Raw genomic sequence first — 14,720 nt, 5'->3', positions numbered from 1 at the left:
CATCGCGTTCGCTGCCTACCCCTTCTCCGCCGACTCTCAACCTTTCCCAACATCAAATCTTTCTCCAGCGACTCCTCTCTTCTCATCAGATGACCAAAGTAGCTGAGCTTTAACTTTACAATTTGACCTTCCAATGAGCAGTCAGGGTTTATGGACGACAATATCGACTGTATTCATCTTCTGGCAGTCCAAGCAACTCTCAAGAGTCTCCGCCAGCACCACAATTCAAACGCGTCAATTCTTCGGCGGTCAGCCTTCTTCACAGTCCAACTCTCGCATCCATACATCACAACTGGAAAGACCATAGCACGAGTTATACGGATCTTGGTTGGCAGACTAATGCCTCTGCTCTTTACTAGGCGGCCAAGGCTAACCAAGGCTCTCTTTCCCAGAAGCAGGCGTCTCCTAATTTCATGACTGCAGTCTCCTTCCGAGGTAATCTTGGAGCCCAAGAAGAGAAAATCTGTCACAGCTTCCACTTCTTGTATCGATGCTCCAGGACTTGATAGGGCAAAACGCCATGATCTTTGTCTTTTTAATGTTCAATTTAAGCCCAAACTTCCCACTCTCTCTTTGTACGCGCATCAGAAGTCTCCTGAGTTCCACTTCACTTTCGGCCAATAAAGTGGTATCGTCCGCATATCTAAGGTTGTTGATACGTTTTCCAGCAATCTTCACTCCAGCTGAAGACTCGTCCAGACCGGTCTTCCTCATGATGCACTTTGCATATAGGTTAAATAGACAGGGCGACAATATGCAGCCTTGCCTCACTCTTTTCTCAATCGGAAACCAATCAGTAAGACCATGCCAAGTTCTGACTGTGGCCTCATGCCCTTCATACAGGTTCCTGAGGAGACAGATGAGGTGAATTGGAACTCCCATCTCTTGGAGAGCTTGCCAACATCTGCTGGGATCTACGCAGTCAAATGCTTTCGCATGATCAATAAAGCAGAAGTAGATGGGTTTCTGGAAATCTTGCTTTTTCCATGATCCAGCGAAGGTTGGCAATTTGGTCTCTAGTTCCTCTGCCCTTGCGAAACCCAGCTTGCACGTCCGGAAGCTTCTGATCCACATACTGCTGCAGCCTACCTTGGAGGATTTTCAACATAACCTTGCTAGCAGGCGAAATAAGCGGGATCTTGCGGTAGTTGGAACAATCTTCGGCACTGCCTTTCTTTGGAATGGGGATGTAAACTGACCTCATCCAATCCTGTGGCCACTGCAGGGTTGTCAAAATCTTCTGACATAATCTATGCAGAATGTTAACAGCATCATAGTCGAGGTTTTGAAGCAACTCAGCTGGAAAGCCATAAATTCAGCTAGCTTTGTTCTTAGCAAGGCTGTAAGGCCCATTTAACTTCACTCTTCAGGATGCTTGGCTCGAGGTCGGTAATCACAACCGTCTCATGTTGGGTTTCCACATCCGGGTCCATCTTGCACACTTCTGTGTATTCCTGCCACCTCTTCTTTATCTCTGAGGCTTCAGTGAGGTCCTTGACTCGTTTGTCCTTTATCACGCCCAGCTTAGCACAGAAGCTTCCTTTGATATCTTTGATTGTCTTATACAGAGCTCTTGTGTTCCTTAATTGGCTGTTGTCCTCAACTGCTTGGCACTGGCATTCTTATCTCTCCTTGCTATTTTCTGAAAATCCGCATTGAGAACCTTGTATCTTTCTCTTTCCCCATAACTTTTGCCAACCTCCTTTCCTCAGCCATTTGCAAAGCCTCTTCAGATAACCAGTTTGCTTTCTTGCATTTCTTTTGCTTTGAAACTACCTTAATAGCCACTTGTATTATATCACAAACGACAGTCCGCATTTCTTCAGGCTCTGTGTCTTCTAGATCTAATTCTTGAAATCGATTCCTCAGTTCCACAGCATATTCTGATGGAATTTGATTCAGATCATACCTGAAAGGCCTTCTAGTTTTCTGCGTTTTCCTCAATCGAAGCTTAATTTTGGCAACAAGATGATGATCGGTGCCACAATCGGTCCCAGGCCTTGTTTTTACTGCTTGTATAGCGCTTCTCCATCTCTGCCGGCAAATGATATAATTGATCTGATTCCTATACAGACCTTTCGGTGAAGTCCATGGTACAGGCGCCTCTCGTGCTGTTGAAAATGAGTATTCGCTATGGTCAGGTTGTTTTCTTCACAAAGCTCTACTAGCCTCTGCCCAGCTTCATTTGGCTCACCAAGACCGAACTTGCCTGTAATTCCGGATATTACTTCACTCCCGACCTTAGCATTCCAGTCTTCTATGAGCAAAACGACGTCTGATGATGGAGTGCGGTCTAAAAGGCATTGCAGGTCCGCATAAAATCTCTCAACGTCAGCTTCTTCAGCAGTAGTGGTTGGTGCATAGACTTTGATAAATGTTATGGTGAAAAGGTTACCTTGGATCCGAAGTGAAATCATTCGGTCGTTTTTGGGGTTGTACCCTAGCACTGCTTTGCCCATTCTTCTGTTTACTATGAGAGCGACCCCATTCCTTCTCTTGCATTCGTGCCGACAATAAAGGACATAATGGTCGCCGGAGTTGAATTCTCCCATTCCGGTCCACTTGAGCTCGCTAATATCCAAGATATCAATGTTCAATCTGTCCATTTCTCACTTGACGACATCCAGTTTACCTTGCGTCATAGATCTTACATTCCATGTTGCTATGTGGTACAGCTCCTTGCAACATCGGACTTTCCGGTCGCTTCCCGACACATCCACAACTGAGCGTCCTTTTGGCTTTAGCCCAGCCGCTTCATTCGTCCTGGAGCTACTAGGAATCACCCTTTGTTCATTCCCAGTAACATGTGGGACGCCTTCCAACCTGAGGGGCTCATCTTCCGGCGCCATATAATTAATGCTATTGTGACTCGCCATAGGGTTTCCTTGGCAGGAAATACTGAATAGACAATGAAAAAATATCGCTGGGAAAATACTTGGTGCATGTTGGTTAATTAGCTAATTATTGGGAGGCAATTAAGCAATCGGATGTTGAAATAGCCAACCGGAATAATGGCGAGGAGCAAAGGGTGCTCGTGGTACCTCACTTTTAGGTCAAGTAGTATCTCACCTCCGGTCGCGTGCTCTAGAAGGATGTCAGAATAGTGAAGTAGTTATGTCGCCATCGGGATATGACGTCATTGCGTGATGTCCCAGAAGCGGAAGTGGACGTGTTTTAACATGACTTAGCCAAAAAAAAAAATAAAAAGAAACTGGAAGTAGGCGTGTGTTCGACATGAATTAGCCGAATAAACGAGTGAAAGTGGTCAGAAACTGTGTAAAGTGCCGTTTAATCGAAGGGAAAATAAAGCTTCACGAGCAGTACAGAATCTAGAGTGGAAAATCTGAAAGCCTCAGTTTTTCTGCTGCACACGCTATACATCGCGCGTCCCTTGTCGAACCCAACCAGCGTTCCATCAAACGCGTCAGTGTTCACCGGCCTTCTATAGGAAAGGAACGTAAAGGCGTAGTATGGCATGTCTCTCGCGGAATCCCGCTGACACATCTAGAGGACACCACAGCAACGCTCAGGCTTACGCATTTCTCCATGTGCAGATTCTGCAGTGTTAATAGATTTTTTTTTTTACTTCCAATATGGTTAGCCCTTCCGGGCAGTTAAGGGCGAACCACATTGCCAGTGGGCGGCTCACTAAAGTGCCACGTTACTACAAAACGTGTCGGACTACAGCATAAAATTACAAGGGTTCAACGCTGCTGAATCAAATATTGAGCGAAAGCACTAGCTGCGGGTGACCGAGCGTTCTTCTTTTTCTTCTTCCTCAGCCCACATATAAAGCCCCGCTTTAACCAACCCATATGAACGTGTCTTAGTGGCCTATAGGGCTAACGTGAATACCAGGGTCCTAGCAAGCTGATTCTGACATAACCGTCCCATGTGAAACGAGAGACCCAAGTTGGCAGCTCCTGCCAGCCCGTATGTCACGTGGAGTGTGACGTCACAGCGTCACGTGGGTAAGATGCAACTGCGGCCGGGTCACGCGAAGGCTTAAAAGTGCGAGTAGCACTGCTTTCGCAATAAAAAGCGATAAACACTAACACTGACGGGCGTAAGACTCGTGACAAGTGGCGACAGGAGCATGGCGGTGCATTTCTATATATTATACGGTATACAATACAAGCAGCTCTAGCGGGCTGAATTGTTTCCCGAGGGCAGGGTGTCCAGGAGCTTTCCCAGGGCCTCTGACATGGAAATCTGCGAATGCTCCGAGCTCGAGCGGCTGCTTTCGCGGACGTTGTCGGCGCCCACCTGCGCCGCGGAGTCGGTAGGTGAGAAGGTGGTGACCGAAGGCGACTGCATTATGGACACCTTGCGATTCCGCTTGTGGCCGCGATGGTTGGATTCATCCCTGACCACCTGCACGCAAAGCATGCCGGCCCTGTCGTTAATTCCCCGCGTCGACCCACTCTGTCCTTGGTAATCCAAGCGATGAAGCTATACTCATTTGCAAAAGGCTTGCAGGTAATGCGTCGAAATAGAAGAAGAAATGCAATCGCCGATCACCTCAGAATTGATAGAATGACGTTTAAGAAAGACAGAATGTCCTTTATTCACCATGGATCGCAGTTAAAGCAAAGGGGACTTTGGTAGGGGCTCCTAAATGTACTCCATCTGGCTCCGCTTAGTGTATGACCGCCCTTCAAACCTAAACGCCTTAAAAATCTGTACATCATTTTATTCACACTAGATTCCTTGCAACAGTCGAAATGAAGAGCCAATGGAATCCGACGGAACAATGTAAAACAATGTTTCGACTTAGCTATATCTCACACTCCTTCTGTCAGGCGAAGTCTGCAAACAGTGAAAATAGATATGTGTCTACCGCATTCGCGATCATAAGTGCGGCTAGGTTTTCTTAAAACTCTTTGGTTTAAAGCCCAAAGAAGCCCTCAGCAGAATATGATGCATATGTATCACACCAGCTGCATTTTCTCGCTGTCAGCGCCACACTTGGTAGCGCCACTGCATACACGTAGTGGTTATTCGCCTTTTCAAAAGATCCCGAAGATGACAAGGCAGGGTAAAACTGTAGAAAATGCGGTGAAAGTTGTGTAAGAAAAAGAAGCATAAGGAGTGTGAAGTTTCTTAAGCAAAAATAACCCGCTGCGTTGTGCCAAGTCCAATTCATTAAATGTAAGATGCCCACTCTACGCCACGTAGCAGATACCCGAGGAGCGACAAAGTATGAACGCCGCATGTCACAATCATTTAACCTCGCCCCACATTTTCTGCCGATCGAAAATATACATTACTGTAAAACTACTAGTATTTCAATATTTTCTACTGCCCTATGACTAGCTCCATTAAAATATGTCAGTATTTTTGTCGCCTGTAACAGATTGTTCCTTTGACACCTTAATGGCAGTCCTGCTCTTGTGTGCGAATATTTGAATGAAGTGACCGCGGTATGAGTCCGATGCGACTTGCTCAATTTACAACTTGCTGTACAGCCTACAAATACCTGCACTAAACCCATATTTGTTCACTTGAAGTTCTCACTATAAGTCCTGTGTATAAAACAATTCGTAGATACGTGTAAGACTGCTTAGAGGCGACAGGGAAGGGCATGGACAGGGCATATAGTGCATAGAGAGGATAATCGATGATCGCTTAACAAACTGGATTCCAAGAGAAGAAAAGCGTAGCAGGGGGGACAGAAAGTTAGGTGGGCGGATAAGGTTAAGCAGTTCACAGGGGTCTAGTGGATGCAGCTAGCACAGGACAGGGCTAATTGGAGAAATATAGGAGGCTTTCGCTTTGCAGTGTGTATAGTCAGGCTGATGATGATGATGATGATGACGAGTAGGTGTTGCAGTGCGAAATAATTATTGCGCCACAGCTGAGTTTTGCCTTCCAACGCGTTCTTGCCCACACTATACTCACACTACCGAGGTTGTTTCGAATGAATTCCGTGTTGAAACAATTTTCAGCCGCCCTGTATACAGTATTACCTCGTGTTCTTGCCTCTGCTTATTGCTCTCGTATTTGACGTGTTGCATCTGCTTTTTTGTTTCTGAATTCATCTCCTGACGTTTATGCCGTTTCGCCTGGCCTCGTTGCCGCATCTCTGCTTTTGATGGCACTTTTTTCGCATCGCCTTGGCTTCTCGTAATCGAAATTATTCGTTGGTATATCGTCCGAAGGTTGAGGACCAGCACGGCTCTTCGACGGTCAAACGTAGGCCTTTTTCACCACATCAAGCGAAGTTCTTAAACTGCCCGCTTCGTCGCTGCCTGTCATGCGTGGAAGCCCTCCCGGAGACCTAGTCGATATGGATGGTTGGTTTTTCGCGTGTGTAAGACGGGCCATTACAAGAAGAAATGCACAGTCACAGGCGTAGAGGGTGTCCTTGGCACGAACTCCGCAAGTTCCCCTTATACTCTCACCCTACTCCCCTCGCACCAATGATTTGATTGGCGTCGTCTCTCAATTTCCACATGCGCCACTAGATTCGTACTTTCTACGGAACTAAAGAGCGCAAACAAAAGACAATTCACAGAGAAGAAGAGAACACAAGGAGACACCTGCGAACCCCCCCCCCCCCCCTCCCCAAGTTCTGCACATTCTCCAGGCGCCACGAATATTACACCAGTCGTCCAGTCCTAGCTTCTTGCAATTTCTTTCTAAAATAAGTGCGTTTAGCAAGTCTAATCATTGCATTAACCTTGTTTCTCAAGCACTTATAGTTTAAACGCAGCTCATTGCAGTTTATCGAGCGTTTAGCTACAGTCCACAATGGGTCTTTTTTTTTTGGTACCTACTAGGATTTCGCTGGTCATCCACTTCTGCGTCAACCACAAGTGAGCCCGTTTGCCTTTACAGCTTCGACTAATATTGGAACGGGCTGTCGTGCTGTACAACAGGGCGAAATTGGAGTTATGAATTCTAAAAAGAAAACGCAGGAAGTAAACGGAGTGCTAAAGATTAGAAAGAGGCTAATCATATCATAGTGCCTTTTTTGTCGTAAACAAATTAACTGCGGACCCTGGTGGCGTCAGCAGCTTCGAAATATTTTACAAAAATAACGAGGCTTCTGCCGAAGCGAATTAAATCGCCTCACCTGTGGGTTTTCCGTCGATGCTGTAGTAAGTGTTGCCAGGGCTGGGTAGATGGGCACCATGGGGGAAGTAGAAGGCGAAAGGGGCTGCGTCTGCGTTGGCTGCGGCGCGTAGTATGGGCCAGGCTGGAAAGCCGTTGGGACCGCAGCGGGTAGCTGGTACGGCAGAGGGACAACTCCGGGCGGCGCCGGTGGTAGTGCCGAGGGATCATATCCCGGAGGTCCTAAAAGAGAGAAGGTAGTCGCATTGATACTCGTCATGATCTGCTTCGATTACGCACTGAAGAGCAGTATAAATTTCAATGCACTGGAGTTTTTACCTTCAATTCTGGTCGAGCATCGATACGTAAACATGTTGCTTGTTAGCTTTCTTTTAGCGTAATAATGTTTTTGTTTTTTCTCGTGGCTTACTTTTGGGGTAGAATAATGCGGGTAGTAATCAGAGAAATTGAATTACATTATCAATTTCAACCATATTTTTAAATTGATATGTAAAATATTTTTTACACTTCGGCTCTTCTGGGCCGCACTATTTTCACTATTTCGAGTGTTTATTATTTACTGCGCAGTTCTTTTTCGTATGGTTTTTGTTTGTAAAGATTTTGACATTTGTGCTGACGTCATTACTGTCGGCCCCACCCGTTCACAGCCCCTGTAATAGCAGTATAGTGAATTAAGGACACCATTTCGACGTTGAAGCCTGTCGCTTGAGAAAAGTGAGCAGCTTAATACGGTACCCGGCTCATCCACGAAGTCTAGCACGTCCGCGTTCGGCTTCATGCACGGCTGCCTCACGTCACCGCTCAGGCTGTAGATGCTCTTTACGACCCAGGTTGGCGAGCGGCCGCGGACGGTTGTTGAGCAAGTACCGCGTCAATTAAGCAAACCTCGCTGCAGTCAAGCCAGAACATATCAAACTCGAAGGGGGCCGCGAGAGAATTCGATGTATCGACAATTCGATATATAAATGACAAACCTTAGAAGGACACTTAAGATCACATTTAAGGGCATCACACGCAGCACCGAACTCTCGTTCTCTTGGTTGTGATTACGTCCTGTGAAATGAAACGAAGACACGCGATTTAATATTGTGAAAGCGGCCTCCGAACGGAGAAGGCTGAAATTGCGAAGGAACGTTGCATCCGAATGCAAGTTCCGTAGACGAGGAGTGAATAAATATTTATTGCCACGAAATCATTATATATCTCGTGCAATGCCGCATATCTCGGCGGTAGTAGTGGTACCAAAACTCTCTTAACGAGACGTGACGTTGTAAGTAAAAATAGCTGCGGAATTTGTGGTAATTATACAGAAAGTGAACGAGGACATAATACGCCGTAACGAGAGCTAATAATGATTAGATATGCCATGCTGCCTCGCCCCCAATTTGCCGATGTTCGCTAGCATCACAGTTGCTGTGGCAACAGTGATGCTATGGGCATGTAACCGCCGCAAGCATGACAGCGCCGCTTACACTGTGGCTGTTCATGCAGGTCTTCAGCGTGGCTTTCCCGTTGAATGCTCTCGTGTTGTGCTGTGTGGGGCTTTATGGCGCATAAGCAACTAAGGCTATCATGCGCCAAGAGCAAGGTTAAAATGTGTAATGTTCGGAAAAGTGAAAGCACGTGTGTTGAAATCTACAGTTTGTTTAGATAGCCTGCTTCTTTTAGGAAACTAAGAACACTTGTTAAGTTTACGCATGCACTTTCTCCTAAAAGCAAACTCGGGTGCAATGCGATGGCATGTTTGAAGAATAAGGTAAAATGCTTTTTCCGTAGTGTCCCAAGTTTGGGGCATGCAATTAGGATGTGGTTGACTGTGAGTATCTCTCCGCATTCTGCACAGGTAGGCTTATTATGTTTTATTAGTGGAAAGTTGTGTGTAAGATGTGTATGGCCAATACGGAGACGGCAGGCTATTACTTCCATATTACTTATCTCGTGACGGCCTTCTTATCAGAAAGGAATCTTCAGCGTTGGACACAGCGGCAAGTTATTTCATGGAACCTTTTGTCCCTGACGATCACATCACGGAATGGCGCTACGCTACTGAACACAGACATTGTCCAGTGCTAGTCGTTCGACACTGGACTATCATCGAGAGCCACTACGAGCTACATATGGGCCGACACGTCTGTCTTCCTTTGGAGCGTATAACCGGCACGATCATGGCTAACGCTATGGCTGTTCATGTAGGTTGGAGGAATACACCATTGTTTCACTGATGTTTTGTATGCATTGCCGGTTCCGCCCCATATAACGTTGGCGCGTGTGTGCTGTCATATTCTTCCGTTGGAAATGCTGCGTACTATCGAGTTCGACACTCTTCATTAATGCGCAAGGCTGCATTTTTTTATACTACTGCTCTTATTATGCGGAAACGCGAACTAAACCCAGGGCCATGATAACGTCGTTTTACAACAGCTGCTGCATTACCAGACAGAAATTAAGCTGAAATTGAGCTCAGATGAGGAATATCAGGCTGAAAACAAGGCTGCTATGCTGACTCTTACCACGCGCTTGCCAAATCTTGATTAGCAGATTGGCCAACTTGACGAACTGAAGAGCGCTGTGGCGGAATATCTAAGACGATCTGCAGAAACTAAAGACCAAAATTGACGACCTTGAAAACAGAAGTAGGCGTTGCGATTTGCTTTGCTTTGGCATCCAAGATACAGGTAAGCATGAACCCCACGCAACATATATGAAGCTCAAGTTGTGATAGTTTGCAAGGAACATTTAGGCATTGATTCGAAAGGGATCACCGTATTGGAAAATGTAGCCCAAGGAAACAGCGACCGGTCGTCTTATAAAGAAAAGTTAGGCGTATTCACTAAAGCAAAGAAAACTAAAGGATACTGGCCTCAGTATATCAGAAGACTTTTCAGAAAACGTTAGAAAGAAACGGAAAATTATCTGGGATTACGTGAAGCCTTTGTGGTGAATCTGATCGGCCTGTGATTTGATAGGATAATTTATGCTTGAATGATGAAAAGTACGTATACGATCAAATCCAACGCCAAGTGAAGCGTGCGACGTGACAGAAAGTTCGCAATTCGTGGCGACAGCCGCGAATTTGCAACTCGCCTAGCATAAAGAGTAAAACTGAAGATATTTTAGGTCTCGTTGAACTGACAAGACCTACCGTCATTCTCGGATGGGAGTCATGGCTGCATATGACATTGCCGATAATGAAGTGTTTCCAAGTAATTATTACTAAACCTTTTCTTAACCAATGTTCCGGAAGCTGTGCTGTACTAGCACCTGCTTTCTTACCGGGGATTAGCGACCACTCATCTATTCGGTGTCAAATGAAGACGCAGTACGCTACAGTCGCTGAAAGTGGGCAACATCGGATATACAGCTAACGGTCTCCGATATTTCCATCGCTCTCGTATCCAACTTTAATGTCTTCGAAAAGTTATCTGAAACCACGCTAAATCGACCGCCATTTTGTTTCCTCATCCATATTCCGTCTTCCATAGAGCGCTCAATACAAGCTTGAAATCATCAGGCTAAGAACGGTGTGCGGCTGCCTACTGCCCTAAACCTCGTTCAAACACCGCGGCGCTGTAATTTTTAACTAAGGTTTTTACGTTTCGTTCATGAAACGGCGTGCATGGTTACGCCTGCTACAGTGCGTAAGGCCAGGCGACACCAACCTGTTATCGATGTTGCTGGTGTTAACTGCGTGACAGCTGGTCCAACTGTGCCGCATGGCGGAGCGGGCGCGGTCAATGCCAAATTGCTTGCAGCTGGACCCATGGAGGGGTCCGCGTATGGGCGTTCGGCGGAGTCCGGACGAGACCATCGCTCCAGAGGATAGCTGGGCTGCGGCGATGAGATCACCTGCCGATGGGAGGGCGAGACTTGGGTGTCAGATGCGTTCCTTATAATTCGTGCCGTGCCGAGGCGTTAAGCCGTTAAGTCGTTAAGACAGTGAAGCGCCATTCTGGTCAATCACACCAACATCGCGCTGGCGCCACCTGGTGTTGTAGGGTCGCAAGTTGTGAGTTTAAGTTTAGGGGCAATGCATTAGAATTATTTGCCGGTGGTACACACACAAACTCTCTCTCTCTCTCTCTCTGCAGTATATTTTTTCGCGGCAGAAAGTAGAATGCATATTTTCGTTCCGGATAGCTCCGTCCAAGGGAACGCTATAGACGGACCGCGAGGATTCATATGGTTTGCACCGGTCTCACTAGTGGGGAGGTCCACTGCATGGGTCGACATACTGTTTCACCAACATTCTGTTCACCTCCATTGTCTGACAATGCGCAGCATTGAGAGTGAATTTAAGCTCTCATTTTCGCTGTTCACTACTCGTTTCGTCAAAGCTTTTTGCAGTATAATTTACGCGTGGCTCTTGCTAAGTGATCACAGGCATTGAGCAGTGACGTCCGAAACCGTGTGTTTGTACCGATGCAGTGCTCGGCTGTTGGAAAACTAGACCAAGAATGCAGAGGGGAAATAGCATTTGTGAAACGTTTGTCCAATTTTTGACACCAGATTCAATAGATTCGTATTAAAATGACCGTTGCGATGAATTATAAGGCAGTGTATGTACTAATAAGATGACGCATTTCGCCAAAGGGAAATAAGTTAAAACTGCTTTCTTTTAAACGGTTTACTTTGCGTAAGCCATAGTGCGTTGCCTAGAGAAACTTCAGTAGCACTAATTATGTTTATATGCGCTCTTACAAGCAGTAATTAAGTTATTTTTTCTGAATATACATCCCACCACTTTGATTTTTCAAACAGCACAGAGAAATTAATGAATGTGCATTTCATTTTCCGCCGAAAAGAATATACCAGCTCTCCGTCTACTTCCTACAACACGAGCAAAGTATGATGCTGGCGATACCGAGAACTGGCGAAAAACACACAATGCGATGGCAAGCACGTTCCCATGCCTTGAAGAACTTGTACTTACCATGCCTTGAAACTTTATCTAAATCAATGTTTTCTAATAAGCAGGTTCAAATGAACTCGATGACTTCATATGCATGATTTCATTTTGTCGCTTTAAAGCAAGACCTATAGCAAATAGAAGCCCCTGACAATGCTAGATCAGACGCAACAGAACCGCTGGGAATTCAAGGCTAGCGGCACTAGCTGGGCACGTCTCCCGTTCCAACAGAAGCACACAAAGTGTACACACTGTGGAGCTAAATGACATTGCCTTGCAAGATGCTGTCGCATTAAGTGAGTCGCGTACAGAAGGATCTCCCGCCAGAAGCTCCATGTAAAAAGACCTGCACGCAATGATCCGCCGCTTTTGCCCCGTTTTCAAAAACGTCAAGTTCATAGGCTCCCGAAATTCTTATTTTGTTCGTATCAGTTTGCCAGTCACCCGTGTCGCGGCAGTAGGCAATTCATTCTCTGTTGCTTCCCTATAACATTATGAAACTAGTGTTAGTACTTCTGCTTTCAGTAATAAGCAGCTCCCCGACATCTCGTATAAATGTATGCTAAGGCGAAATCCTTACATATCTCATCAGCAGCGAAGCCTGGTTTTGGGTGTCTAGAGGAAGATATACTGAAACTGGCGTGACCTCGTGACGCCGTCAGCAGTGCCCCAGCTAGTTAAGAAATGCATCGGGATTACGCGTGGAAAATGACAGGCCAAAACATTCGAATTGACGGCACATTTTGCAAGAAGATTCATGTAACCAGATGAAAGTAATTGGGATGAAAAGAAAACGCGGTTTATTGGGATAGGATGTGATTCGAAGCAATGCCTTCGAACTCCAAGACCGCCACTCTAGCCATGAGGAGGGTGTTACACTGGTCTAGTTGGTCTTTCGTCATCGCAATGTGCACTGCGCGAACAAAATACGGAATGGACAACACAAGACACAAGCGCAAAGTCACAACTAAAATTCACTTTGATACTCACCAACATCAATGAAGATGAGACGAAAACATCGAAAACAAAAGCAAAAAGCGCCTTAACAAGCATATGAAAAACGTCACACGAGCTGCCTACTTTTCTGTTCTGACTGAAAGCAATTTTGCTTTCCCAGTCGGGGTAGCAGAAGAATCACTCACAATAATTATGCGATCAAAGGCATTCAAGAAGCCCCCCATAACTGTCATTAGGTCACAAAAGCTCGTTGTTGCAAGCTGCATAAAGGTGGAAATATAGCGAACGCACGATGCAATCAGTAATGATAATAAGCGATGATAAAAAACTTAAAAAAATAGAAAGAACGAAACAAAAAAATGATGAGACATGTTCTTCATCTTCACAGCATGTGCCGTCCTGTAACGTTTCCGCAAGAACTGCGCAATTTCAGCAGGGACTCGTTCCGTTTGAAAGCCTCGCTCTCTAACTTTTTTTTTTCCAGGCGTTGATATGCTATCATTTTGCTATCATTTTTGGCCCTTCTGCACGCCCAGCCAATGTTTAAAAGAAGTAGTAAGGACACTTTAGCTGTTCAATCCACGAAAACATACGCATGAATTCGCTTACGTGCGCGGTTTTTTTCTCACAAAAAAAAAAAGAAAAAACAACGTGGTTATATGCCAACTACAGAAAACAAACGAATATCATTTCCTCTGCAGTTACATGAGCCGAGAATTATCATGGACAATGTGGTTTCATATATACAGGCTGACGTACACTGCCCGCAGAGAAATAACTCTTCAGTAAGTAACCTAGCTGCTGTGATGACGTCACAGTCACAATATGATTCAGAAGGGGCTGACAATGGGTGTATTAAGCTAATATTCCCGTGATTATGGTATGACAATTAAAGATACCTTTTGCTCCCGGCCGTCATGTCACGGGGCGAAACCTGGCGGGGGCAAATGCTACTAGCGCAATTTTTGATGGGTCTTTTGCACGCGGAGCAAATTATTTTACAAGCCGCTTAATATTCCAGACCTGGTGGCCGCTCAGCCGCTCGTCCCTGTTCTCGGGGAAAGGGTTGTGCCTGCTCTCCGAGCTGGACCATTCAGAGCGGGGACGAAAAGATGTCTGGCTAGGCTGGCCCCAGTCCGCTGGTATGTTGCGCGCTGGCGCCAGGCCCTGGATGGGACGGGATCTACCGCCGCCTTGGAAGCCGGAGTTGGTGGATGGAACAGCCTGCGGCGTTGACGACAGCGACATGTCCTGCTCCCGGGCGAACAAGACGAACGGGTCGTTGACCATGGCCTCCTGTGTCACTGCTTGCAGGTACCCGAAGTACACGGCGTAAAGGATCAGCAGCTGCGAACAAAGAGCACGCGTCGAGAACAGGAGTGCTAGAATAAAATGCTTGCAAGTGTTCTGCGCACTATGCTTTGAAAACTAAGCTAGATAACGCACAAGCCACCGAAGCTTCAATAAATGTTAGGCAGCACCAGAATGGTCGCAATTAGCTGTCTATTCAGGCGTTTTGGTGGGCTTCCTCAGCTCCTAAAATAAAATACGATAATATAGTCATAGCAATGACGCTGCAGCAAGCTCGGCCGAGAGCCTTATCGCAATATAGCTGCTATCCAGAACTACACGTCCAGTACATGCTTGGGCGTTGCTATAGGGAGGTTACATGAAGCGATGCATGCTGGGTAATCCGCCATGATGATGTCGCTGGCCGCAGACGGCAGGCATCGTAGCCATGCTTAATTCAGCAAGCCTTGTCGTTTACGACGGTCCACCG

The 14,720-nt window shown here is 46.1% G+C and overlaps 1 protein-coding gene across 1 annotated transcript; it reads right to left on the bottom strand.

The window, feature by feature from the left end:
* Positions 1-3,966: 3,966 nt before the first annotated feature.
* On the bottom strand, positions 3,967-14,457 carry LOC146193882 (uncharacterized). The gene is made up of 4 exons (XM_084600135.1): positions 13,964-14,457; positions 10,737-10,923; positions 7,079-7,299; positions 3,967-4,374 (listed from the first exon to the last, which is right to left on the bottom strand). Exons 1-4 carry the CDS (start codon positions 14,228-14,230, stop codon positions 4,144-4,146), a joined length of 906 nt encoding a protein of 301 aa, XP_084456261.1. The 5' UTR covers positions 14,231-14,457; the 3' UTR covers positions 3,967-4,143.
* Positions 14,458-14,720: the final 263 nt, after the last annotated feature.

The sequence above is a fragment of the Amblyomma maculatum genome, chromosome 4 (genome assembly GCF_055883805.1).
Source record: "Amblyomma maculatum isolate TAMU_Amacu chromosome 4, ASM5588380v1, whole genome shotgun sequence".
NCBI classification, from domain to species: Eukaryota; Metazoa; Arthropoda; class Arachnida; order Ixodida; family Ixodidae; genus Amblyomma; species Amblyomma maculatum.
Note: the sequence above shows the minus strand (reverse complement) of the source record. Positions and strands in the feature narration are given on the sequence as shown.